General features: G+C 42.4%; 2 protein-coding genes across 5 annotated transcripts in view; one reads left to right on the top strand and one right to left on the bottom strand.

Annotated features, from left to right (window-relative positions):
* axin1 (axin 1) overlaps window positions 1-9,345 on the top strand; it is a 32,220-nt gene extending 22,875 nt beyond the window's left edge. For 3 of the 4 annotated variants that reach the window (XM_047572741.1, XM_047572742.1, XM_047572740.1), the window contains 6 exons: window positions 1,716-2,245; window positions 2,325-2,486; window positions 2,654-2,887; window positions 3,087-3,194; window positions 4,965-5,114; window positions 5,888-9,345. In XM_047572741.1, the coding sequence (XP_047428697.1) occupies window positions 1,716-2,245; window positions 2,325-2,486; window positions 2,654-2,887; window positions 3,087-3,194; window positions 4,965-5,114; window positions 5,888-6,014 (1,311 nt within the window). In that variant the 3' untranslated portion in view covers window positions 6,015-9,345. The remainder of the gene's footprint in view (window positions 1-1,715; window positions 2,246-2,324; window positions 2,487-2,653; window positions 2,888-3,086; window positions 3,195-4,964; window positions 5,115-5,887) is intronic. The other variant, XM_047572743.1, reaches the window with a different exon arrangement.
* Window positions 9,346-14,077: 4,732 nt separating this feature from the next.
* On the bottom strand, window positions 14,078-23,681 carry galr2b (galanin receptor 2b). The gene is made up of 3 exons (XM_047571036.1): window positions 23,535-23,681; window positions 20,209-20,591; window positions 14,078-16,277 (listed from the first exon to the last, which is right to left on the bottom strand). The coding sequence occupies exons 2-3, from the start codon at window positions 20,580-20,582 to the stop codon at window positions 15,515-15,517; spliced, it is 1,137 nt and encodes a 378-aa protein (XP_047426992.1). The 5' UTR covers window positions 20,583-20,591; window positions 23,535-23,681; the 3' UTR covers window positions 14,078-15,514.
* Between the last annotated feature and the right edge of the window lie 3,342 nt (window positions 23,682-27,023).

Consider the following 27,023-nt stretch of genomic DNA (forward strand, 5'->3'; position numbering starts at 1 on the left):
CGCATAACAAGAAGTCGCAGTATTGCGAAGATGAGCCTCATTGACATCAGAGAATCTGTATGCACCACATCAAGTCGTGCATCTTCTGTTGATTTTTAACTATTATATACTATACTATATTGTATGGAAACTGTGCTCCCGTGTGTGCATTGTGGGATGATACAGATCTGTGGATCTGGTGCAAAGACACATCAATTATTTAGAATGTGTCAGAACATATATAAACTGCATACAGGATCATCAAATCTAAGAAAGCAGTTTGCACAGTGTGGTTAGGTTTATATAGAAACAGGATAAGAATCCATTTGATGCAGTTAGAGTAAATGGATAATGGCGGTGAGCACAGAGCAACAGCAAACTCTGATGGTTTGGCATCTTTACAAAGTGAAGGTTTATTTAATTATTAACATAACTGACATAAAAAGTTTGGCCTTGGGCTGGCTAACAAAAATAAAAGTGGAGCTCCTACCTACTGTTGTCTTTCCACTGTGTATCTTTGTTCTCTTGGTTCCCTTCTCTATCTGCCAAAATGTTTTCGTTACGCAGGGCGGTTTAAACCCGGCCGTATGGTGCTCACATTTTCTGGTAGATCAAATCAAACGGGAAATGAAGCAGCACGTATTTATTGAAGGTACTGCAGTAATGTGCCGCATTGTTTTTTTTATCTGTAAATGCTCAGCATGGATTAAATACTTGGTTTAGATTTTTTTTGCAGATCGCAATGTGATCATTACCGGTGAGGGCTGAGTCCTCCCATTCACTCCATTTTTTTTTTTTTTCCCCTTTTAACACTGCACAACCTCCTCCTCCCCTTATGGTGCCTGCCTATCAAAACCTATTATGAATGCCTGCAGCACCCCACCCCTTAAATCCCCCTGGACCAGATTCTGTCAGAGCACGATTTTGTCCCAGTCAGCCAGAGCTCGGGCTTTATCGGCTTCACCTGCAGTGACCGAAAACAACAGAAATGTGTGCCGCGCATACTGATACTATTTTGTATACTGTACTGTACTGGATTGTCTCCCAATCTCTGCAGTAACAATGAGAAGATGGGCATTAGCATATGGTGGAAATCTGCCATCTGCAGGCTGAAATAAGTACAGCAACATTTTGGAACACCAATCATTGTGACCACCTTCCTAACATTGTCTAGGTCTCCCTTGTGCCTCCAAAACAGTTGTGACTCATCAGAGAATGGACGTGAGCCTTCTGAGGGTGTCCTGTGGTGTCTGGTAACACATTGTTGTTAGTGGCGGCTTTTGGGTTTGAAGAGAGGAGCCTCTGTGGGTTGTCCCACAGATCCCTGATCAGTCTGGGACACTCTTTGATGGCAGCAGTTATCAAGGAGTGTGGGGTGGGGGTGTCTGGTCTGATCTATGTGGGTGTTACATGTCTAAGTAACATGAATACCAGGTATAAAAGTTTCTCAGCAGAGCACCGAATTGTTCATAAATGGTCAATGTTATTTACTTCTCCTGTCGAGGAGGTCATAATGTTGTGGCTGGTCCTATGTATATTGTGTGAATAATGAATGAGCTGGCAAATAAAACGTTGGTTTAGGTATTAAGCATATTTTGCACTGCTTTATTCTCTCATAGTATATATGTGTGTGCGATTCAAATATCCATACATCATAGAATCACTTCAGAATGATATTATTCTATATTTTTTCCCTCATGAGAGTTTTGTGTGTGTTTTGCGTTTTTGTCCTGAAGGAAGAGGAAGGCGATGAAGCGATCCTGTCCACGGCCACATCATTCTCCAGCCACAGATTCCCCTCTGGTGCTTATTCGCAGAACTACAGCTCTCGCTACGCCGACATCACCTACAGCGGCCCTTTCCTCAGAGACGCCCACGAGGAGAACCCGGAGAGCATCTTGGACGACCACGTCCAGCGGGTCATGAAGACTCCCGGCTGCCAGTCGCCGGGAACCGGCCGCCACTCCCCCAAGTCGCGCTCGCCGGACGGTTCCTCGGGCGTCAAGGGGACGTCGCTGTCGGGCCAGGGGAAGCATTCGTCCAGGCACGGGTTGAAGGGCGAGACCAGCCACCTGCACCACCACAAACATGTGCATCACGTCCACCACGCGGGCGTAGGGAAGCCCAGAGAGCAGGCGGAGGCTGAGGCCGCCACTCGTGTCCACAGCGGCTTTCCCTGGAGCATGGAGTCAAGTCATTATGGCTCAAAGTCTCGCAGCTACGCAGATGGCATGGGATCCAACCCCATGGAGCAGGCAGGGTATAGGTGAGGACCTCGCACGCTTCTTCTTTACATGCTCAATATTGCTTTTTTCTCACTAGTTGTTTCGTCCGATATACAACAGCAAAAGTGGCCCACAGTGCAAAAGAGCGTTCAAGAAAGGTGAGGAAGGGCGGCCGTATGACATGCCAGGGCCGGCAGAGGAGATGGAGAAAAAGCAGAAGATCCTTTTGTGGCTGATGGAAGGACAGAAAGAGATGGTTCAACACAAGAAGAGCCCGTACGGGTCAGTGGTCACAGTCAACTCAACACAAACGGTTTTTCTTCCACAGTTAAAAAATATTCTCGCCACATGAACATGCTTTTATCGTTCCTGTGTTCGTGGCTGAAAGCTTTTCTTCTTCGCAAGCTACCATTAACGTGCTTCTCACCACTTTGCTGCTCTCATTTCAGAAGCATCGCTGGATCCAAGAGGACTACGGGCCTCAGCCCGGCAGACCGACCCGGGTCGATCCAGCCGTGCATCGGCGACCAACTGCGGAACAACGTGCAGCCGTCCCACCCCTTCATCCAGGATCCCACCATGCCCCCTAACCCGGCTCCCAGCCCCCTCATCCAGCTGGAGGAGGTCTGCCGACGGCTGGAGGAGGAGAAGATTAAGTCTGGAACGTTCCAGCCCAAGCAAAGGTAAGAAGCCGGTTGGCCGTTCAGTTAATTGGTGCAATTATTCAACGGAACCTATTGAACTTGAGCCCCAAGGCAAGAAAAAAAAACGAATCCAGTCATTTTCCTTAGTCACAATTAAACAATTACCCTTTTGCTGTCTGGTCTGTGTTCTCCTTTGGAGTGATCTCTGTCTAACCGCTGGGGTTGTTGGGTCCTTCAGGTATGTGATGGAGGTGATCCAGAGGGGTCGCACTGCAGTCAGGCCTGCTCTGTTCCCTGCGCTCAGCGTGGTGCCTGCCGTTTCTGACAGCGAGCTCTCCGAGCCAGAGTACGTCCATTGTGTCCCTTCCATTACTTTTTACCAGTAACCTACAAGCCGCTAACCTCTCATGTAGTGCCCTTGAGTTTGTTTCAATTTGGCATCTCGTTTGCAGTCCACTCCTCATCAGATTCTACTTTGTATGTTGCATATTAAGTCACTGGATGAATAGCGTTCAAGTCTGGCATTAAATCAAGCCAAGAACATCATCACTCCTATACTATAGCCTCTCAATAAAGGGCTATAGGAAAGGTGCAAGAAAGTACTGTTGCCATGGTTACTTGCAGTTTAAAACATTTATGATATTGATTTAGGACCATTGTTAAACTGACTTGAGCAGACAGCTGTCAGCCAATTAGAAAAGGTTATTTTCTGTATATTTTTCCTTGCCCTGTCATAAAAAAATACTAAAAAAAATGAGATTTGAAGGTTAAAAACATCAGATCTCTAGCTTGTTATTTCCCATGAAGACCCAGAGAGGGATCACAGAGAGAAGTGGAGAAGTAGGATGTTTTTTCTGGGTTACTGCGGAGTCTGAGTATTAAGGAGAGCGTCCCTTTCTGGTGTTTTGTGAGGAAGGTGTTTCTGTTTGAGCAAGGGGAGAACGGTAAGAGACAGATGAAAGGTAAATTACACGGCTCTGTCAGCGGGTGAATCCTCCCGTCAGACCGGGGCCAGAGTTCAGTCCTTGTATATGCGCTTGGATCACAGCAGTCTGTGGTTCCTGACTGAACCGCTCAGTACTCAGCGCTCAAACTTGAACATCTCTTCGGTGTGACTGCGAGACTCAACTTTGGAAAAAGATGAAGAATATCGATTGAAACCAAAGAATCTGAAGAAAAGCCAAATATAGTAGCTTGAGATTGATATCCTTGAAAAAATGTAAGTGATGCTAAGTCTAAAAAACTCGGCTGGTTATGTATTGTGGCTGTATTATGGTAATTCAGGGGCTCTCACGGCGACAGAGGAAGGGGCCAACATTTTAGTACATCCACCTGACCCTGCGGTTATTTTCAGACAGGAGAAAACAGGAAAAACTATCTAGTTTTCTGGCTTCCAGCTCTTTAGTTAATTTGTTTACTTTTCATTTACAGTTGAAGACCTGATAAAACAAAGCTTGTTACCATCCTTGCTTACTATGTTACTCTGTTTTATATGTAAATTATGCATAGATACTCTCAGACGTGCTTTGCCTGGAAGGGATTATAAGATAAAAACACTGCTTTGAGATTCACTGGTGTGTTCTAATCCAAAGCTCATAAAAGTCAAAACAAGCTCAGCAGTCATATGAGCCAGAAAACAAGAACGTGTTAGCCTCCTGTTATTGTGCTTTTCACGCTCTACCTGTAATTGGACATAATGACTAGAAAGCTCAACCATTAGGATATGAAGACTGGATTGACCTCAGCTTCCTGATTTTTACATTCTCATTCCCCGCAATGTTATATGTGTACAAGCCTAAAGTCACTAAAGATGGCTGTATGTTTAAGTCAGGAACATGACCCATTCTACTATTAATACCTGTGAACGCACAAATTGATTCACCTTTGTCTGTTTATTTTGCACACTATCACAGATAACCCCACAGATGTTTCAGTATTGCCTTGTACTTGACTTGTTTTTGTTGTTCTGGTCATCCGTCTTTTTATATAAATTGTACTTAAATTACAGTGTCATTTTAAATAACTGTTACAGCTCTGTGTGTTTCCCTACAAGTGAAATGTATGTAAATAACTTCAGAGATAGCTTCAAGTTTTCTAAATTGTCTTTCATTTCCAGACATAAAAGCACTAAAAAGCAGCCGTGTGAAAACATTACCGTGGCCTACTACTTCTGTGAGGAGCTGATACCGTACAGGACGTCCATCAGAGGGAGGGTTGTCACGCTGGGCCAGTTCAAAGAACTCCTAACAAAGAAAGGGAATTACAGGTGAGCTTCATGGCGCTGTTGGTTGGTCTGCTATGGTTGAGGCTGTCTGTTTACGTGAATGAAAGACAGAATTTTTTCTTCAGGTACCTTAAAGTCAACTGTTATGTGATGAAGTCAACACGACACAGCCGATGGCATCTGTAATAAAACACCAACCAACCATCCCACCTACCTAGACCTACCTACTTACGTTCCTTCCTAAACCAAACAGCCCATCCACCCACCCACCCAACTACCTAACTAAACCATTCCACCCACCCACCCACCCACCTACCTACCTAAACCATCCCACCCACCAACCTACCTCCCTACACCAACCCACCTACCTAAACCAAGCAGATCACCCACCCACCCGCCTACCTACCTACATGCCTACCCACCTAAACCAACCTACTTACCTACCTAAACCCACCCACCTACTTACGTACCTACCTACCTAAATCAACCCACCCACCTATCTACCTATACCTACCCACCTACATACCTACCTACCTATCTACCTACCTAAACCACCCCACCTGACAACCTACCTATACTTACCCACCTACCTATCTAAAGCCCCCCACCCACCTACCCACTCACCTACCTGCCTGCCTACCTACCTATCTGCTTAGAACAGACTGCTCTGCACTGCAGATATGTGTGGTCTGTATTGTCTGCCAATAAAAAGGAAAACATTAAATCATTGATCATCTCAGCCTGGTTTGTGTTTGTGACATGCAGGTATCCTGTGCGCCAGTCAAGTTAACTTCTTCTGTTCTTTCCCTCTTCAGGTATTATTTCAAGAAGGTCAGTGACGAGTTTGACTGTGGGGTGGTGTTTGAAGAGGTACGTGAAGATGATGCCATTTTGCCAATTTTTGAGGAGAAGATTATCGGGAAAGTCGAAAAAGTTGATTAAAGGTGCGTGTTAAAGAGGAGCTAGTTGAAAAGCCAGCGTGTTGTGAGCCAAGGAGGATGGTGCAGAGGAAGTGTTTTTTTTTTACGATGGAGACGCGAGGAGAAAGTGATGGAGCAGAGATGGATCTGGAGTAGAAGAATGAGCAGGCATCTTTGAGCCTACAGTGACTTTGGACTAGAAGAAAAAAAGACCTCATTTACTTGTTTGGGGTGTAATGTAGCATTGTAAAGTTTACTAGAGAAATGAAGAACAAAAGTGCTACTAAAGCTACATATTTTTGATAACGACTTATCAAGAAGGTTTCCTTTCTAAAGTAACTGCACTTGTCATTTTTATATGTATTGGCACACGACGTGTACAGTTTGTGTTAAAAGATAACAAAAATTTTCTATCTATTTAAGTATTTAAAATGCTAATTTTCAATCTTATTGAAGCAAGATTGTTGCCCCTGTTGAAGACGATCAAAATCCTCTCATATAGGGCTGATTTTTCTTGTTTTGTTTTCATTCATTGTATGAGCTCTCTGGACTGCTTTTAATGTTGCGCTTACCAGAACTTTATTCAATCGGGCTGCTTATTCACTGTATTATATACCACTGAATGTCTCAGTAATGGCCTTTTGAAAGGACCAAACCATGAGTGAAGCAGAAACCTATGTACTGTTCTCTGGTTGTGTCTTAAAACAGATTTTGAAGGAACTTGACAATTTTGGACAAGATTTAACACATTAATGTGTGTCATGTATTCAAAATACAACCTGTATAAGCACACCTTGGAGTATAATGAGGCCCCCATTAACAACGTCCTGTTTCCAGACACCATAGGACACCCTCAGTGGTGAGTCAGAGACCCACACAATATTAGGATGGTGGTGATAATGTTATGCCTGATTGGTGGTGATAGGTACATGCATCCATTACATTGTGGTTGCCTGACCCACTCAAAGTTCTAAAAGAAAAATAATTATCATCACACCCTGGATGCAATAATACTAAAAAAAAAAACAAACAAAAAAAACTATGATTGGGAATATCTATGCAGATGATTTTTAATTCTAATTTCCCTGATCCAAAAACCACACTGGATATTTTATTATTCTAATTAATTTGATGATTAAGTAGCATCATAAAAATATTACTAAAATGATTCGTACAAAAGATACAGTTTCTAATTGTTCAACCTAATTGTTAATTAGCATATTTTGCAAAGCCTGTGTCAATGAAAACAATTACTGTTTGGAGGGCAGCTTTTTTTTAATCATTTAATTAACCGAAACTTTAACCGCCTCAGCTCCGTTACATAGACGACCGTTAGAGGTTATTGACCGTGAGTCACACACTTGAGGTTTTTCTTGCCGCGCAGAGTGCTGCTTGAAACTGCTCCTCAGAGTTCCCATCACAGTGACTTTGGAAATTTGGAAATGTGTGTAGGCATGCGTATGTAAATGTATTAATGTCCTTTTTTTTCCTTCATAACTTCAACTCTCAACCCTGGTGGATTTCTGTGACCCACCCTCCCCATGACGTTTAATCGCAGTTTAATCGGTCACACAGACCCTGACTTATCAAAATTGCATCTTATGCCTGGCAGGATCACATTACACCAAAGAGAGAAACAAAATACATCACAGGTTTGCTCTTAAGTTACTCTTTAATAACCCTAACCCTGCAGCATCATGTGATATCCTTGTATTTTAACATTGAACCTCTCTAACAAAAGGCCAGAATATTTTTTTTATCTTTTGCCATGGATAAAGTGGATATTATTGTAAGTACTTCTTGGACATCAGCTTCGAAAATGTCACTAAAATTCTGACGAACCCTGCATTGGAATAGTTCACAAAATTGCCCTTGAGTCTGGAAAAAAATGTGAGCAGGGGTAGTTAGGTGACATTAAGATTCAAGACTAGCTTGTTTTTCATATTCCGTTCCCCATCATTGTGCCCATAGCGAGGAATGTGCTGTTATGACGGTGTAGTCAGTTGTAAGAAGAAGCCGAGTTGACCTTGAATCCAGAGTGCTGTGTTGTATTGTGTTGTTGCATAGAAACCCTTTGCAAGGATTTTCTTCTTCTTCTTCTTTTCTTTTTTTTTATAAATGCTGCTTTTTGAGATTTCTAACTTAATTTAATATTTACAGAATAGTGCATTTGTAATCATTTATCTGTTAAATTATTGATCACACGATCAGGTTGTATGTGCTGTTTGGATATCTTCTGAAATGGACACTGCCTGGCCAAAAAAAAAAAAAAAGAAAAAAGTCACCACCCAACAAAAGCCTCTAATATTTAAATCGCCTTTAGCTTTCACAAGATTTATTTCCATCCACTGTTGCTTTCATTTTGCACCAAGATCTTTTATTGATGATGGGAGGGTCTGACCACTGCACAAAGCCTTCTCCAGCACTACGCAGACATTCTCAGTGGGGTTAAGGCCTGGACTCTGTGTGTAAAAATGATCTCTCCTGTTCCCTGAACCACTCTTTCTTCTCCATTTGAGCTCCGTGAATCCTGACATTGTCATCTTGGAATAACCCGGTCATTCAGTAAATTCCAGTAGTCAGCTGACCTCATTCTTTGGGCAGAATGTTGCTGATCATATGCTGACCCCACAGGCTGGTACAGTAGACGCTAGGCATGATAGGTACATCACTTTATCTGCCTCACCCTGATGCGCCATTACGATCCTTCCGTGTTTTTTGTAATGATTTGACTCTTCTCAAACAGACTGACATCTTTTACATGTGTCATTCAACATGGTTGTTTAAGAGAGAAGCTACTCATTGCATCAGTTGGGGTTTAATAGTTTATTACCAGCTGAAAGATAATCTTCCGTGCAGTAATTATCCAATAGGAGGCTCCTAGTTATTTGCTTAGTTAAATCCAGGTGGCAACTTTTTTTTTTTCTTTTCTTGTTTTGGCCAGGCGGTCCGTATCAGAGTATCAACTCAACTGCTTTCTGACTTTGAATGCCCCCCCAAAGTGAACTACTCTTATTTAAAATCATCAGAGTGCCTTTCTTATCGATGTCTACAGTGAAACTTTCATACGGATTTGGGGACGTACATTAAATACCGGGGACTAGCTTTATACATATATATATATAATGTTTTTCTTTTTTGAGACTTTTATTTTATATTTGTCAAAATTTGTCACTGTTCCATATTTTTCTGTGTTTGTATATATATATATATATATATGTACAACTTATAATGTCATCAGCCAGCAGCCCGGGCATCACATTCAGCTCCCCTGGACCTGCGTGGGTTCACTGACTAGCATGGTACTACCATCGAAAGGTACCTGGACAATAAATACATGCAATAAACCAACACTAGAGTGTGTGTGTGTGTAATTTGTTGACTTTTATATTTTGTATAATCGGCAGGATCACAGATTGAACAACAGCTGTGAGAAAACTGATGAATTATTAAATGATTAAACTAGGGTTAAACTATTAAACTTTATTAAAGTATTGAAGTCAGTGAATTTTATACATAGTTTTATATTTATTTAGTTTTTGTCTTTATAATAGCCTAGAAGTCTCTTTTGTGTATGCACTGTAAGAGAATGTAAGAGTACATTCCACCGTATGTTGGCATCCAATGACAATAAAGCTATTTATTTATTCATTCTTTAATTCACTTAACTTCATCACAGCTGCAGTGTTTTGCTGCAGACCATAGATGGCACTCTTGGTGTGCTGGTGATGAAGTGTTTGCACAACAAATCTGAAATGGTTAGGACATGGATTACAGCAGTAAAGAGTGTGCAGTAAATACTCTGTCTATGAAGTGAAGACACCGTGTGGAGCACCACTGCAGGGAATTTGTGTAATTTCACACATCCCAGAGTCACTGTACGAATTTACTTGGCGACCTGTCGCGCCACGCTCGACGGGCCTTCTCTGCGGCGCGCTCACCCGCCTCTCGCCCCTTTCCTCCTTTGATTCATCATGATAAGCCTTCCGCGTCTCGATGGGAGGCTGGGAATTCAAAAAGCAAGCCACGGAGAAAGTTGAGACAAACGTTAAATGTGACAACCGTTAAAAAGTCTCACAAACGCGACCGTGAACAATGCTGTCAAACCGCACGTGACGGCGAACACGTGCAGGAAAAATACTGAATTTCTCGAGTGGTTTCGTTGCAGTAACGAAAAGAACGTCAGGTACTGACTTTCAGTGAGCATGAGTCCTTGATGTCAGCCACTAAAAGGCTATGATCGATGATCGCCTCCTCACACACACTTTAAAAAAGACATTTTAAATAGTGGTTTATGACAACGAGGCAACCACAGTGACTGGATTTCAGTTTTTTTTTAAATGTATGCATGCATGCAAGATTGGACACTATAGCATTATTATTTTTTCTTAAATAAATTGCACTTATGTGTGCGTGTATTGTGTATATTGCACCTTCAGCACTATGGAAGAGGATTATAGGATATAGCACACACAGATCTTCTTTGGCACTTCATTCAAACCACTTGCAAACATGACCTGCAGAAAGAAAAAATGTATTTGTGACACAGTGAGAAATGAAGAGGCTCTGCATTTGACTTCATATATATGTAAATATACGGTATGTACAAGGAAAAACACTATGTGGGTGGATTCAATAGCTGTAAATACAAACTGATAGTACAACAGGTGGAGAGAGGTCATCTTCATTTGTGTTTTTCTCTTCAAGGTTTGTCCTGCTGTCCAACTGACCCACACACACACACACACAGAAAAACTTATGGGCATCCATTAGTTGCAACAATATGCAAGATAAATTATAGTACGTGGTTTCCAGAGCAACCACAGAAGCTACAGATACAGACCTGGGCAGGGCTGCCAGTGACACAACTATACATTTCTAAGAATCACTTATACTTAATAAGGCTGATTCCTGCAGCTTTTTCATACATTTAGGGCATTAAAGAAAAACGCCTGCTCCTATTCCACTACGCATATATGCATTTATGTGTGAAGTGTTTGCTCCTGGAAAAAGCTTTGTTCTTTCAGTGGTAGCACATTTAATTTATCTGATAATGGAGATGTTGTTGGATGTTCTCTTGTTTTGCAGGTTTTTTTTTTTTTTTATATGCAGAAAAAGACAAAGATACCACAGCGAAACACCTTCACGCTGTGTGATCGTGAGGCTTTGATCCTGAATAACCCTTTGCAACATGAATTCGCTGTGACAGTATGAGTATGAATTCAGACAAATACGCTCACACAGGGAAAAAAACACGTAATTCTCATGTGCAATGATTTATTTTGTACAGGTCAGGCCTTCTAAGAGCTGTCACCATTCTGTTTATCCCTCTGCTCATGAAAATTCAGGTCACGTATCTTTCTGGCATAGTAGCTACCCACACAGAATGTGAAATCACATTAGGCAGCAAAAATACTTTTAATTGGACTGTATAATGGAAAAGAAGAAGAAGAAGAAGAAGAGAAATATTTCAATTTTAGAAAAAGAAAAACACCCATTTGGTTTTGCTAGGAAAGCTATTACTAAGAAGTAGCTTAGCCTAGACCCATTTTCTCTGGATGAGTGGTACAAAATCATACATGACATCATCATAATGGAAAGAATCACTTTCTCCTTGAGGTTGCAGGAAATTAAATTTGGAGAAATTATTAGGATGTGATAGAAATATATTTAATTTGTGCGTTTTCTTTTCTCATGTTTATTATTATTATTTTGTCATGTTTCATGTTTTTAAGCCGCCACATGTTCTGTTTCAACAAAGAAAGAATTACAGTAAAAGAAAAAAAAGAATTGAAGTCACACAGTTGTCCTTTTCTACAGATGCAGACCCAAGAGAAGCATGTGAAAGTAATTATTCAGGACCGAGTGTCCACAAAAGGACTGAACTGAAACTGAAAAGCAGAAACTAAAGCTACGCCATTGACTGTATTCAAAGATGAAGGAATCTTACCTTCAGGATGTTGCACATAGAAGAGCAGTTTTGGAACCATTTCAACAATGACGACAATGACTTCCAACTAACAACAAAAATATATATAGCCTTAAAGAATTTCAATTGGTTACGGTATATCGACGTTCATAAGTTCACACTTTTCATGGATAGGGAAGGTAGCATTATCAAAAAATTTTTGTACCACACTTCAACCATGTTCATTTATGCCGTAAATTTACGCATTTCAGCACAGGCATCATCTTCGGAGAATTTGTGACAGCCTCAAGTGGCCATTGACGGAACTACAGTTTCTGTGACATCCCGGAATTGGCTGGTGGCAAAACAGTGGGAAACACTGTCAACTGAGAAAATGTTGGCTTGCTGTATTTTTGGGTAACGCTATGGATTAGACTAAATTGTGACTGAAATTGCATTAAGTTGATCATTATTTGGGAAATTCTTGTAAAACGTTAATGCTAATGCTAACCACTAGCACAACATTAGTATGTTTTAGGGGTGTTCAAGGAGAAGCTGCATTTACTATTTTATCCTCCACAGTGGTTCAATTCAATTCAATTCAATTCAATTCAATTCAATTTTATTTATAAAGCACATTTCATGCACAAGGCAGACTCAATGCGCTTTACAAGAAGTATACATAGTTATAATACAAACATTTACATAAAAATCAGTTTGGAATCAATTGAAAGGTATAGGTGCAAGTAAACAATCATATGTATGCCATTTTCACCACATACACACTTAAACTCACACAACCACACATGCGCACACACACAGCTCAGCAGAATGCTGTTGAAAAAAAGGTTTTTAATCTGTTTTTAAAGATGGCTAGTGATGTGGCATGTCTAACTGTGTCAGGCAAGGTGTTCCATTTTTGTGGGGCATATACACTTACTTCTTTGTAGGAGAGGCTTCACTTGATAAAGACAGACCAGACTTCGTCCTGTCTGCTTTCTCATATGGTCAAATCGTCCATCCAGTGAGTGAGAGTAGCCGAAGAATGTAATCCTATCAGTCAGAATCAAATTTTCAAAATAAAGTGAGTGTATCAGTGTATTCTATAACATATGCATGTTCCTTGTCCATTCTTACCAAAACAGTCCTTTGAAATACGCTAACAGGGGTTTACAGGCTATAGTGTTTGAGATGTTTTACAGCACACTGTTCACAAGCTGTGAAGGTGTCTATAGAGAGCAGAACACAATACTGCATGGATTTCTAACATACTATACGTAGGTATAGTGCTTTTCTACCTACAGTTATTGAAAGCAATTTACAGCCACTGTGACACATCTACCCACTCGTTCGCACAAGCACACACACATCCACGCACCAGGGGGACTGGGAGAAAGGCAGAGTAAAAAGGTTAGGCGCTCAAACAGTGATAATAAATGTAACTGATTACCTTATGGGAAAAATGTAAATATTCCAGGCGTTGATGGGAATGTATGTATGTATGTCCACCTGTTCGTGCAGCATTGTAGGCTATTGATTGGTCTCCTCTAAATTTATTCATTAGTGTCTTTTAAAAAAACAAAACAAAAAAACAAACAAAAATAAACAGGGCATTGCTTGTAATGCGTCCGGCGGTCTCTCTGGGATCACCATTCTTGTGCTGCCTGTGCTCATTAATTTCTCTTACTCCTACAGCAGAACACACAAGTAACAACGGCATAAGGCAGCATGAAAATGCCCTGACAAGCTTCCGATGTAACAGATGGACAGAGGAGCCGAATCAACAAAACAGTTTGGTAAATTGTGAGAAAGAAAAGAACACAGGGGTCAGATTAGCTTGGGTGTCCACAGACGGCAAACGGTGCAGAGATCGATGGATCCTTTCCATGATTAAGAAAAACCCCTTCACAACATGCAGCCTACTGGCAGAACACTCCAGGAGGTAGGGATACCATTGATCATCCAAAGCTGCCATAAAGAGAAGACTTCACTAATACGGATGGTTCACGACAATATTCAAGCTGTGCGTGATCCTCAAGATCCTCGATAGATGCACCTGGAACAGTGTTCTTTGGACGGATGAAACTAAGATCGATAAGGCTTGAAAAGGCAATATCCCTTCACCGGTAATACACACTGGAGGCTGAGTGACGCTTGATTAAACAAAGCCTCCGATCTCACAGCAGAAAATAGTTTATTTGGTCATATAAGTGTTTGAATTACATTTTTTCTTTTAAAACATTCTTGATAGATATCTAATTAAATATATTCTGCAAATGCACAGGAGGTTACATCTTATATCCTTAACATAACAAACAGAGAGATACTAAGTATACATCATAGGCGGGGAGGGCAAGATCGCAACACACTGGAGGGAAATTGTGCAAAGGAAAATGTTCTGTGTAGTAGGTTGTCTCGCAGGAGGAAAATTGCATCTTACACAACCTGAACAGGAACACAACGCGGAGGCTTTCTACAGCTCTGAGGTAGGACACAACAGTGAAACAGAGAGATACTCAGGGGTAGCCTTCATTCGGAGAAACGAACAATAGAAAGTACTGTGTGTAAATCATTTCACAGCTTTTTCAAATTTTCAATACACAAAAGTCACACGTTTTAAAATACATAACTCTTAAATATATATATATAAGTGCACTCTTTGCTAAACGTATTTTCACATCAGAGGAAAAACATGCCAGGAATACAATCATCGCAAAATACAAGTAGAGTAAGAAAATCCGGGCCGACGCTTGATCCTCTTACACGTAAAATGTGTTTCGGCTCCAAAATTTTAGATTGTTAATAAATTGATATAGTACTGAATCTTTCAAAGTGGTCTCGTTTTTTTTTTTTTTTCATCGAACATACAAATAATATCTTGACAAGACAGAACAGCATCTGCATGCAAGATACAAAACAAACAGACCAAATAGCTGACTAACCTGGCCCACTCGACGTTCAGAACGACGCACAAAGGAATAATTTGTCATTGGAGACTGCAGCTGAGCCAGTAAAATGTAGCAAAAAAAATAATATATCTTGGAGTACCTGACAGTCAAAGATAGAGCTGAACACAGTGCCCGGAAATACTGCGGTGTCCTGATGATTAATCCACTGATGGCTCGCGCAGGATGGGCCTCACATGGACAGAGGAGAGGCAGAAGAATGGCGTTTGTTCAGTCTGACAGATGTGCCTGAGCCGTACGCTGTCACCGTAGACTTCCATCAAACCCACTTTAGAAGTCAGTCAAGTCAATCAGTAACGTTTTTCTCCAACCCTGCAAACTCCTGGCCTTGAATGAAAGTGCAAGCCATGGTTAAGGCAAATAGTGGAAATACTGAGATTGTTTTTTTTAAAAGCTAAAAAAAAAGGTTTTCTGTCAGTTTAATGTGGTGTAATGTGGAAAGTAGAACAAAAGAAGTGTTTACATTTTCATGAAACATACATTTTGGTGAGGGGCTTTACTTTACACCTTCATACCTTTGTTGTCCTTCCTATTTGGCACAAAAAAACGCTAGACGAGAGGTCATTAGACCTGATATTTAGAGCACATTAGAAAGTCTGTCACATAAGGCAATCTCCACCGAGCCCGTTGGCCGAACCGAAACACACGTCAAGTCTGCTGCTGAAAAGGCAAATTCAGCGTCACCGTGGCTTCCCTCGGCTCCACCCTCCGCCTGTTAACCATCTCGCATTCGTTCTGCCGCCCGTGCTCCTCGTTCATGTGCGACACCTCCGTGGAGGCGGCCTCGAACCCGGGCACCGTGTTGGCCACGTGAACCACGTGGACCTTGTTCCGCCCGTTTTTGCTGAGGATGCAGCTGAACACCTTCTTGAAGCCCTTGCGAAAGTGCTTGGACACCAGCGCGTACACTATGGGGTTGACGCACGAGTTGGCGTAGGCCATGCAGTGGGAGAGGAGCCTGAAGGCGTACGTGGTCTGGTTGAAGGGGAAGTCCCCGTACAGGTAGCACAGGATCACCACGTGGTACGGCAGCCAGCATATGCAAAAGAGCACGGTGACGATGATGATCATTTTGGTGACTTTGCGCTTGGCCCTCTTGGATTCGGACATGCCGTCCAGGGGGTCGACGGCCGTCCACAGGTACTTGATGGTCCGAGTGTACGACAGGCTCACGATCAGCACGGGGATGACGTAGCCGAAGAGGAAGGTGCACGTGTCCAGCACCTTACGGTTCTGCTCCTCCCAGCCGGGGATACACACGGTGCTGTTGGCGTAGTCGATCAGGTCGTAGTAGCTGAGGTACGGACCGGCGAAGACCAGGGAAAGACCCCAGATGATCACCATGGCGACCACTGCATTACAAGGGGTTCTCAGCTCTCTGGAGCGCAGCGGGTAGCGAATGGCCAAATACCTACAAACACAAGAAAATAATGATACGAAACTGCTATCTAGACCAAATAGAGGCAGATAATTAGTGCAAATACGACTCTATATGATAATTAGAGAGAAAAAGAAAAACAGCAAATATAAAAGCCACAATTACTCAAAAAATCTAAAGTGAATGAGAAAGTGCTACGCGCGATTACCTGGGGACACTCTCTGCTACTTTGGGCTCTCAGATTTCAATTAAGATTTTAAAAAATAAAAGGCAATTACTACCACCTCCTAAATTAAGAAATGTGCCTCTAGCCTATCAGTAACATGAACACGTGAGTGGAGAAAGCTGCCACCTCCGCGCTCACGGCCAGCATGGCTCACGCCGACGGTTCTCTGTTCAGTGATAACCATTCGCTCAAGGGGTTTGTTGGCTTTATTGAGGCAGGAACACCTCAGGGAAATATGTCAAACTGTCCGCAGCGTGCGCGTGGAGGACTTTTAGCTTTTTTTTGGTGGGATCTGATCTTGCTTGGGCGCTGCGCTTTTGGTTTTACTGAGGTAGCGAGGTGATAAACGTGCAAATCCCACCAAGGGCTTTCTGAAGCCGTTGCCTAATCCTGCCCCGGTTTGCTCATTGTTGAATACGTGAAGTTTAACCTATTGCTGTATAAACTGCATGCTAGGGAATATGAGTCATTGCTGCCTCTTTCTGCTCAAAGAGGGGATTCTGAGTAAAGCAGAAAATCCATGCCCTCTCACTCCCCACATTTAAAACACACTTCAACCAGCTCTCCAGGAACAGAGTAAACAGCCTCTCTGGTCTTTGAAACCGCACTGTAACCGGCCTGGAGGCTTTCGTGTTTGGTGTGAAGGGCGTAAAAGCAGACACTTTGAAGCTACCTGTCACACATGGAGCTTCGGTGTTTTGTACCCAAACACGTGACTGTCAAATCTAGGAAAAAATTTAGGAAAAGGGTTTCACAATATGCTTCTTGCGATTCTTAATTAACATCATCAGGAACCAGCTCATCTGAATGCAAATTCACCACAGTGAAACTGAGCCATGACTCACCCCAGATATATTATTACCCTGTGTGTGTCCGCGCTGTTGCTTTTTAAAAGCAATTACGCCAAGTAGTTTCATGATTACTTCAAATCATTCTCACACAGCATATTTTTCCCACCATAAAATCACAGCGAGCATGCGATCCCCCTGCGGGGAGCTCGCCGGAGCAGCTAGCGTTTTCCTATAAACAGTAAGTAGGTAGGTAGGCGCGAGCGTGCGGCGCTGGTGCCCATTCGGGCTGAACTGATTTCATTCCTGTTGGGGATTCCTGGTGTAAAGTGTAACTGCAAGCTGCTGCTTTTCGTTGTTCTTTATCGCAAGGCGACTGAGGTGGAAACCCTCAGAAAACACTCCCGGCTCCGACGCCGCTGCTCGTTTACAGGCCGAGGAGGAAATGATTACTGAATCCTCTGAAGTGTAAACAGCCGGTGTGAGGGCGTGTACTGCAGTCGGCAGCTGCACGCAGACCGTCCATATTGACTCAGCTGATTATGTTGCCTAACATCCATAATGATGGTTTGGCTGTTGCTCTGCGAGGGATATCATACTCAGTCAGGGATGCCACATGATCGCCTAATGAGATAATCAATTACAGATTCAGTGTCTCTGTGAGGTCTTATAGGTCTGCTTCCATCCATCATTAAACATAGAAAAAAAATACATTTGGGATAAATTTAAGGTGAAAGCAAATGAATTCATTTAAAAACTAATTACAGCTAATGGGTGGAATGTTTCAAGGAACGTTTAAAGCGTTATACTCTTTCTAGCATCAGAAATAATAAGAAAAGACTATTTCTTTGAAAGCCTAAAAGCGTTTCTGCTCAGTTTTATTGTTGTTTGTAATCTAACTCGGGTTTCAATGCACTCTCTGTAATCCAGTGTCGTTAATGTCGTATCTGTGAGCAGCAATTTGAGATCCGGGCAAATGAGTTTCAGATGATGAACTCTCTGCTAGAAGAAGATTAAAAACAAATCACATTCCAGACCCCAGCTTGTAAAAAAGGATGTGTTTCACCACATGTTCGATTAAAAAAAAAAAAAATGCATCATCATTATAAGTCATTCACAGAGGTTTTCATTCTGTGTGTGCAGCTGAAATCCAGCTTATTTGGTGTCATATGTGAAGTCATCTTTTTTTTTCTTTACTGTTGAGCAATAAAAGTTCCTGATGCATGAAGGAACTTCTAACACACTCCTGCTGCTCTGCTGCATTTAACTACATCAAAGTCTTGATGGCAAAAAGGAGTCTCCTTTAGCATCATTACGCAAATTATTATATACATATATATATTTTATATCTGTGTTCAGATGCATACTGTACGTGGTCTTAATGCCATATTTGGAGCAATTTTTTAATTTATTTGTTAGCTGCACCTCAACCATGAACGTAGAGGGGACTCAAACCAGTGACCTTAAACGTCTGTAGTTCCCCAGTGGTGTATTTCAGGTGGGTGTAAAACTCAGTTGTTGTCCTCTAAGCTCAACATTCGTTCTCTCACAAATGCTAAATGCTCTTAGTAAAACCGTTACAATACCTAAGAGTTACATAGGTGATGTGTTTAAATAATGGCTCCATATCAGTGATATAAACACTTACTGGGCCTCTGCAGAAGCTAGTGGTTTCAATGCTTGTACTGAAACCCACCATATTTGTTGCAATATATATAAAGTCCTTGACCATTTATTAATGCATTGAAATTCCCACATCATCTGTGCTGGAGTGAAATACAAAGAAGTGAACAAACAAAGCTTTCAAAATCCCCCCGGTTCACATTGCATGTGGGCCACCGGTAACACCTCCTCTGTCCTTATTTCCCCCCTCTGATGATTCATCCACTCGAACATCGTCATCGATTTCCTCATAATAAAGATGATCTGGGCGGCACAGTGAGGGGCGGTTAGCACCGATGCCTCCCAGCAAGAATGTTCTGGGCGTCTGTGAGGAGTGTTGCTCTCCCTGTGTCTGCATGGGTTCTCTCCGGCTTCCTCCCACCACCCAAAGACGTGCTCACTGGGCTGACTGGTGATTCCAGATTGATTGAAAGTGAATGATTGACTGTGATAGACTGGAGACCTGTCCAGGTTGTACCTTACCTCCCACCCAGTGACAGCTGGGATAGGCTCCCACAAGCGGTTACAGAAAACGAACGGACGAATGAATAATGTGCGACTTTGGATTACTAAAGGGTTTTGTTCTCTTGTAGAAATCAGCCTAATGCTTCGCTGCGGAGGCAGATATTTTACAAAACGAATAACATCTTATACAACCAGGCTGAAACAGACACCTTGTGCGGTGTATTATTAAATGTCCTCGTGTCTAGCGTGTAGAGTCTTGTTCCACGTTTGACATAAAGAGCACTTTGTGCAAATGTCGAGAGGACAAGCTGAATAGAGGCATGGCTGCAGCTATTAATCTGATTTTAGGGAATGAATGAAGGAACGTGAGGGCACGCCCGGTAGTCTATATGCATGAAATATTCAATCAAGGGGATGGAGGATTTTATCTGAGGGTAGGCATTGGTAAAATGAATCAAAACAGGTACATGAGAGCATGAATTAGTCACTGGTGCAGGTGAATTTCTAATCTGAGACCACACATTACTGCTGAAAAGGGTGGGTGGACGGAACGCATTTCCAGCCGCCTCTTGATGTTTATCGCTGCAAATTTCTGATAGCCGGCGTAATATAACCCCAAGAGGTATGAGAGGATGAGCCACAGCCACAGACACACCAATTATCTGGTTAGTCATTTAATTACGCATGTTGTTTTTATGCATAACGGCCAAAATAGAATCCAATTCAAGCTTTTCAGAATCAGAAGTTTCGGATTTCTGGACAAAGCAAACAATGATTGGGGCTAAGATACAGGTTTTTTGGGAATGAAGTTCAAGTTCAGTACCTGTCAACGGACACGGCGGCCAGCGTGAAGCTGCTGGCGTACATGGTGAGGTTGATGAAGAAGTGGACCACCTTGCACATGAAGGAGCCGAACACCCACCCCTCCAGGGAGTAGATGGTGGCCTGGAAAGGGACGCAGAAAATGATGAAGAAGAAGTCGGCCACGCTCAGGTTGAGGATGAACAGGTTGGTCGTGTTGTATCCGATCTGGCCGCTCCGCAGCAGCACGGCCAGCACCAGGCTGTTGCCGATGGTCCCGAGAAGGAAGATGAGGGAGAAGACCACTGACACGATGACGCTGGTGGGGTTCAGCTGGTAGCTCTCCGACACGTTGGTCTGCCCTCCTGGCCTGCTGAAATCCTCAAAGTCAGACATGTCGCAAATCTGCAATCAGAGGAAGAAAGAACACATACGGTGAAGTCTAGTCATCACCCTGAAGGCTCTTAGCAGATATTTAAAATCAACGGAAACCCCTGCACGTTTCCCAACCCGGGTTCACTAGAGACTGGTGCACTTGAAGAAGACAAATTACACTAAAAAGTTAATAAGCTAGCACGCACCAGGAGATTCCTTTTTTCCTTCCGAACAATCCTCAGTCGAGTCATGTCGTGCACATTAATAAGACAAGAGCGAAAGGCTGTTTTTAGTTGTCAGATGCGCACTGCTGGGAATATTTACTGGGTTTTGTTTGCAAGTGATGCCGCAATGCAGAAGTTAGAAAGTTTGACACAAAGGAAGGGGAGGGAGAGGAGGGTCACATTTAACGTTGAGACACTGTATCATGTTTTATACAAATGGGAACCAGAAGGTTTCCGGGTAAGTTCGGCTTGAATGGAAACGTAGAAAACAAACACACAATTTTGCTTCCTGTCAAAATGATTTCTGCAAATAATGAGCACGGGTTTGTCTTTGTACTCTCTGACCAGCAACAGTGTCATGTGGGGAAAATGATGCCTCTAATGACATCGTTGTGCGCTTTCAGCTTTTTTTTTTTTTTTTTTTTTTTTTTAAATTGGGGCTTGACAGTAAAGAGGCGCTCTTGATGGTGAGTCAGAGACACGCATGGTAGCCTTGTGCATCAGAATATTTTACTTCAGCCCATCTGGTGAAGATTTATCACAGTTCTAAACTTTGTTTAATGAGCAGCTGGGTCTAAAAACCGTGCTGTGGTTGGGCATATAAAGACTTTAAGTACAAGTGACAAGGACGCAAAACGTCTAAGGTTTTATCGTGCTTAATTTGGATTTAAAGACACGCATCTCTGCAGCATTTCACTCCTTAGAGGGGCCACCACCGGCGTCAACCCACTGGAGACGTAACGCGGCAGGGAGCAGATGCGGTGTATCTGTTTCAAGTGCATTTTAATAAGATGACTTCAAAGCAACACTCATTCACTGATCGCAAGAGCGTGGAATTGGCTACTACGTGGGCGCACTGAAAGAAATCCGCGTCACGCCACCTTCTTCCCGTAGCGTGTTCGTGCGAACGGTCGAGCGGCGCGAGGAAACGTCTGGAGAAAACTTCCGCATTCGTCCGCGGCTGCGAAGGGGCCACCACGGAGTTGGTGTCGTTTTTCTTGCGACCTCCAGCTACGCAAGTGACAGGAGGAGGGAGACACCCCACACATGTGCAACACCGAGGCTACAACCACCACAGTCAGAAGAGGAGAGGAAACAAAAACAGATTCTTCATGGATTCAGCCTGAAGCAGGAGAGCGGTGAGATCTGAATTGAACCAAAGATGCGTGAATGAAGGTTGCCATTTTTTTTTTTAAATTAGCACCCTCGTATTTTATATCAAAGACCATGATTAATGCTTCGTGTCAGAGGTCTTCAACGTTTTTCAGGGCAAGGACCCCCCAAACTGATGGAGAGATTAAGTAGGGACCCCCTACCTACTATGTGTTCTGTACTAAACTCAGCTAGCGCTGTTTATACATTTAAATTACAATGAGCATTTTGCATTCAATATTAAACTATTCAAATACGCAGGTTCAAATATTCATTTTTATTTCAAATCTGTGCAACAGTAGGTTGGTCATGCACCTGCCATAAACATAAACATAAACATACCTAGCTGGTGTGTGTGTGTATATATTGACAGATGAAGATAATAATTGACAGATTCAAGTTTTAACTTTAAATGTTGTATGGACAGCAAAATCACCAAGCTATGTCATGACACACACACTCGCACATTAGGGGTCGCGGACCCCCTGTTGAAGACCTAGGCTTAACGTGGTAAAAATGTCATCGCTTGTTGCGATGCATGGAGCTGAAAAGGCTTTGCCAAACTGTGGAGCTCATACTGCAGTGAAACTTCTTACGTACTGTGAAGAGCTCAACAAGCAGCCCCTTATAAAGAGCGCAGCAAAGCCCAAGTGAGCATTTCCATTCCCAAGGTTCGGCAAAAACTAATTTAGCATTAATTATTGAACATGATTAAACTTTAAACATCCTTTCAGTATTAAACCGTGGTGCCCATCCAGGCCAGCTCGCATAATCAGAATCGTGACTGCCAGCTAAATAAGGAGGATAAACTGAGTGCAGTGACTGGCACTTAAAATGGAGAGAATCAGAAGTAGGACGATATCCTTATTAACCTTATATACAAGACCGGCTGCTGCTGCTGCAGAGGAATTCTGTCTCTGTCAGCCACGGCGTGGCTTCATTCTGCCTCCTTCCCTTCAAGGAGGACAATCTGGAGCGATATTACATTCCCAACTGCAGTGTGTTATCCAGACTAAGGCTCCAGTCAGCAAACAGCATGTTTAAGTCTCAGTGGGATCAGGGGAAGCGAAGAGAGGGGGTAGACACACAGTGGCTTTATAATAGACCGTGCGGTAGCTGACGGGTTGTGAATTTTTCCGACTTCGGTGGAGCTCTGCGTGACGGGTGTGAGGGTAAAATTAGATATTTTGGAAATGGAACAATGAGTGAGAGAAAAAAACAAAACAAAACAGCAGAGCCAAAAGAAGGGACGCGGCGCAGCCTACATCTATGGGAGAGCATCATTTTTAGAGCTTTGGTATGAACCTCAAAATAGCAGGCGAAGATATAGGACAGACAACAGCATCCCCGTGTTTTGCATCTTCCTCGGCAAACAACAGAGGCAGAGAGAGGTACACATCATTAAATCTACGGCGCCTCTGCTTTGTGTTAGGGGACGCTTAACAGCCAAACTTTACAACCTTTCTGCAATCGAGTTATTAGGAAAAATGTATTGTATGTCGCAAATTTAAACTGCAAACGTCCTATAGACGTTTTTACTGTGCACACACAACAGAATTAGCATGCAGATCAGGCAGATGTGGTGTGATAAGCCTACCCGACTGATGACAGGTGGACAGTAGGAAAAGCACTCCCCTCAGATCAGGAATGTCACTCCCAGCAGAGCCGCTCTGTTAACACGCTCATCCCCTCCGCACCGATGCCTCTGTTGTTCCAGTGTACATCGTTATCTGCCTGCGTTGCTGCCGTCTTACTCTTTCTCCGCCTGCCCGCCCACCTACCCCCCCCCTCCCCACCTCCAGCACCCCACCCCCAGCCCCCTCTCCCCCACTGCTCTCCCCCTGGTGAGGACTCCTCCTCTACATTCACTGTAACGTTCACACTCCACTGCAGAAAAGGATTGCAGAGTGAAGGTATGGAAGGAAGCGGCGGCGGCGCCTGGCAGCCTACTCTCAATCACTGCGTAATCAGGGAACCGATAGCGCAGTGAACTTCGCCGCCTTCGAGTGAGCCATGGTCTCCTGCGTTTGTGCTCATCTTTGACGTGGATTGCCGTGTAATGAGTGAAACCGTTGTCCGCCGAGAAAAAGTTCAATTTAATCAGGCGAGAAAATTGTCAAGGTTAAAATAATACTCTACGCACTGTTGAGGTTTTAATGAGTGAAGTAAAGAAGGTGGGTGACGTCAATATTGTCCAAACATTGAAACCTCTCTCTACATGATTAGCTCTACACTGGATACCTTACATAATACATACATGCTATATTATATGTTATTATTTTCTTACTTAATAATCCAATTAAGTATTAAAATATATTAATAGATGTATATAAAACATGCAGGATTTTGAATGTGCACTGCCAGTTTGTGTATCATACAGTGTGTTGAGTGTTGAGGTGTTCATGGTGCATCTATATTTATGATCACAGTATCAGTTCTGTGTCTTTTCACTGTATATTAATACATTCCATTCCATGAAGCTCTCTAAACACTGTTCTTGGCCTGGTCTGAAGGCCGCATGAAGTTTGGAGGTTTGTAGCGATGGACTATGGACGGACTATGCGCCTCAGCGTCCGCTGACCCCGCTCTGTCATTTTACTTCCACTTTGTTATAATTTCACAGCTGGACTTGTTGCACAGGTGGGATCCTATCACAGAACCACACTGGAATTCAACAAGCTCCTGAGAGAAACACATTCTTTCACAATGTTTGTAGAAGCTGCCTGCATGGCTAGGTGACTGATTTGATACACCTGTGGCCATGGAAGCGATTTGAACACCTGAATTCAGTTATTAGGTTAGGTGAGCGACTACTTTTGGCAGTATAGTGTATATGATATAGACATGGTATGGTATAGTATGGTATGGTATGGTATGATTATAATATGTTATAGGCGTGACACAGCATGCCATAGGATAGCATAGGACAGGATAGGATAGCGACTATAATATGATATAGACATGGCATTGTATTGTACTGCACTGTACTGTATTGTTTAGTAAAAAATACCACCATCTGTGTGTGATTTGTATTTGTGATGTGGGATTTATTGTCACTGTGCATGTTTTGAACACTGAAGGTAGAATGGTCTTATTGATACTACTTTTATACGAAGCACATTAATAATATGGTGTGGTATGACTATAATATACACTATAGGCATGGCACAGCATAGGATAGGATAGTAACTATAATATAATATAGGTATTGCACGATGTATTGTATTGTATTGCATTGTATTGTTTAGTAAAGAATGCCAACATCTGTGCGTGATTCATATTTGTGGTGTGGGATTTATTGGCATTTTTCATGTTTTGAACACTGAAGAAAGAACAGCCCCCTAGATACTACTTGCCATTGTAGAAACATGTACAAACTACCAGTGATTATTGTGAGTTAGGATTCACCGCTCGCAGTGGTATGGCATTTGTCATGACCAAATCCATCCGCTGAATGAAACCACATCAATGTTTGTGATACCAAACTACAACCATTCAAAGAATTTTTATTTATTTTTTTTTTTTTTTGAAAAAAGTAACAAGACATATGATTTAAGATGGAAAAAAAAACCCACTATCCATACTACATTGAAAAAGATGCACTGCTATTGAACTGTTTTTATGTTGTTGTTGGAAACTGACGCAGCTTGCTTTTATGTGTTGATGTTTCGAGAAAAATAAAGATCAAATCAAAATACCGCGGGAAGAAATACTGTTTGTAAAGCATAGCGGTGGACACAACTGCAATAGTAACTGTAATTATCATAATCCTCACATGTGGATGTGGGCGCGTCTTGCTGCCACCTGTTCCACTTGACCTTTCTCCAACAGGACCAAGATCTTGAATCCTGAATCAAGTAACGTGATGCAACCTCTCAGCTGCCTCTTCCTGTTCCAAACACAAACTCTGACAAGCTGCCTGCTCTGCATCCATCATTGAGGGCGTCATGTCCACATAAAGCAAACACCTGGGGGGGGCTTTCTCATCCATTATTCTATTCTACTATGATTTACGTGTACATCTTTCACTGCTATAACCTATATGAATTTTCTGTATTTTCATCCATTCTTTTGCAAGTAGCACGGCAAATCTGAAACTTGTATGATTAATCTCCGCCTTCTGTTCTGGGGATAGATTCCTGTATTACAGCTAGAACTGATTTACAAAGTTACAAGGCTGACTCCGCTGAGATCAAATTAATCTTCAGTTCAATTCAGGTGTTCCTTGCGTAACAGGACCGCCGCCATTTAACCAATGCAAACAGCTTAGTTTGGACAATGATGGATCCCGGCCTCAGCGCCAGGGAAATTAACATTCAGAAATACCTCTGGGTGTTGTTGCGTGCGGATGTTTCCATGGCAACAGCAGATGGATGGCTATGAAAGGATGGCAAAAAAATAAATAAAAGCACAGGATTGATTTCCACCCAGAACACAGGCAGTTGGGTGACATTTTGCGGAGTGGTCTACAAAGAAGTGCAGCGAATTAGTGAATTATTAAATTGCAGCTTGAGGCCAACAGTGTGAAACATGTTTCTCCTGCTCTTAGACCTCAGTCAGTTCTTTGCACCACTAACTGGCAACAAGTTACTACAAATAAAACAATCTTTTCTCAGCCTGTAAATTCAATTAAAACAATTATCTCTTTGCTTTCATCCAGAAAGAAATAGAAATGTTTCAAACTAATCTGGATATGCTATCTTCAGTAAATGTGTTACATTATGCATTGTACCGGTTACAATTTATGCACTAATAACCCTCGTGCGTGTAGCCTGCGTGAATTACAGCTCAAGTACTGACATGCAATCAGACAGCTCCCGTAATAAAACTGTGACAAAAATCCCAACAGATTCATTACCTTCAAGAGCCGGCGTCCCTTAAAAAAATAAAAATAAATACATTTTTAAAAAAAACTAAAAAAGACCCGAACAGGCCGCCTTATGAACAAGTCTTCTGCCGGGGTGCAAACAATGTTCCATATTGTGTGGCTTAAGTGGTGTGACGTGTGGTCCTGCTCATTTGGTCCTCACCCAGTGAAGAAGATCAATCATGGCTGTGACCTCAGAGGAAATGAGAGGTGCTCTAA

This window comes from Mugil cephalus, chromosome 20 (assembly GCF_022458985.1).
Source record: "Mugil cephalus isolate CIBA_MC_2020 chromosome 20, CIBA_Mcephalus_1.1, whole genome shotgun sequence".
Taxonomy (NCBI): Eukaryota; Metazoa; Chordata; class Actinopteri; order Mugiliformes; family Mugilidae; genus Mugil; species Mugil cephalus.

Coding starts and splice junctions, on each gene's coding strand:
- galr2b (XM_047571036.1), bottom strand. CDS start 20,582: ATGTCTGACTTTGAGGATTTCAGCAGGCCAGGAGGGCAGACCAACGTG. Junction 16,278..20,208: donor GCCGCCGTGTCCGTTGACAG/GTACTGAACTTG, acceptor TTGTGTTTGTAG/GTATTTGGCCATTCGCTACC.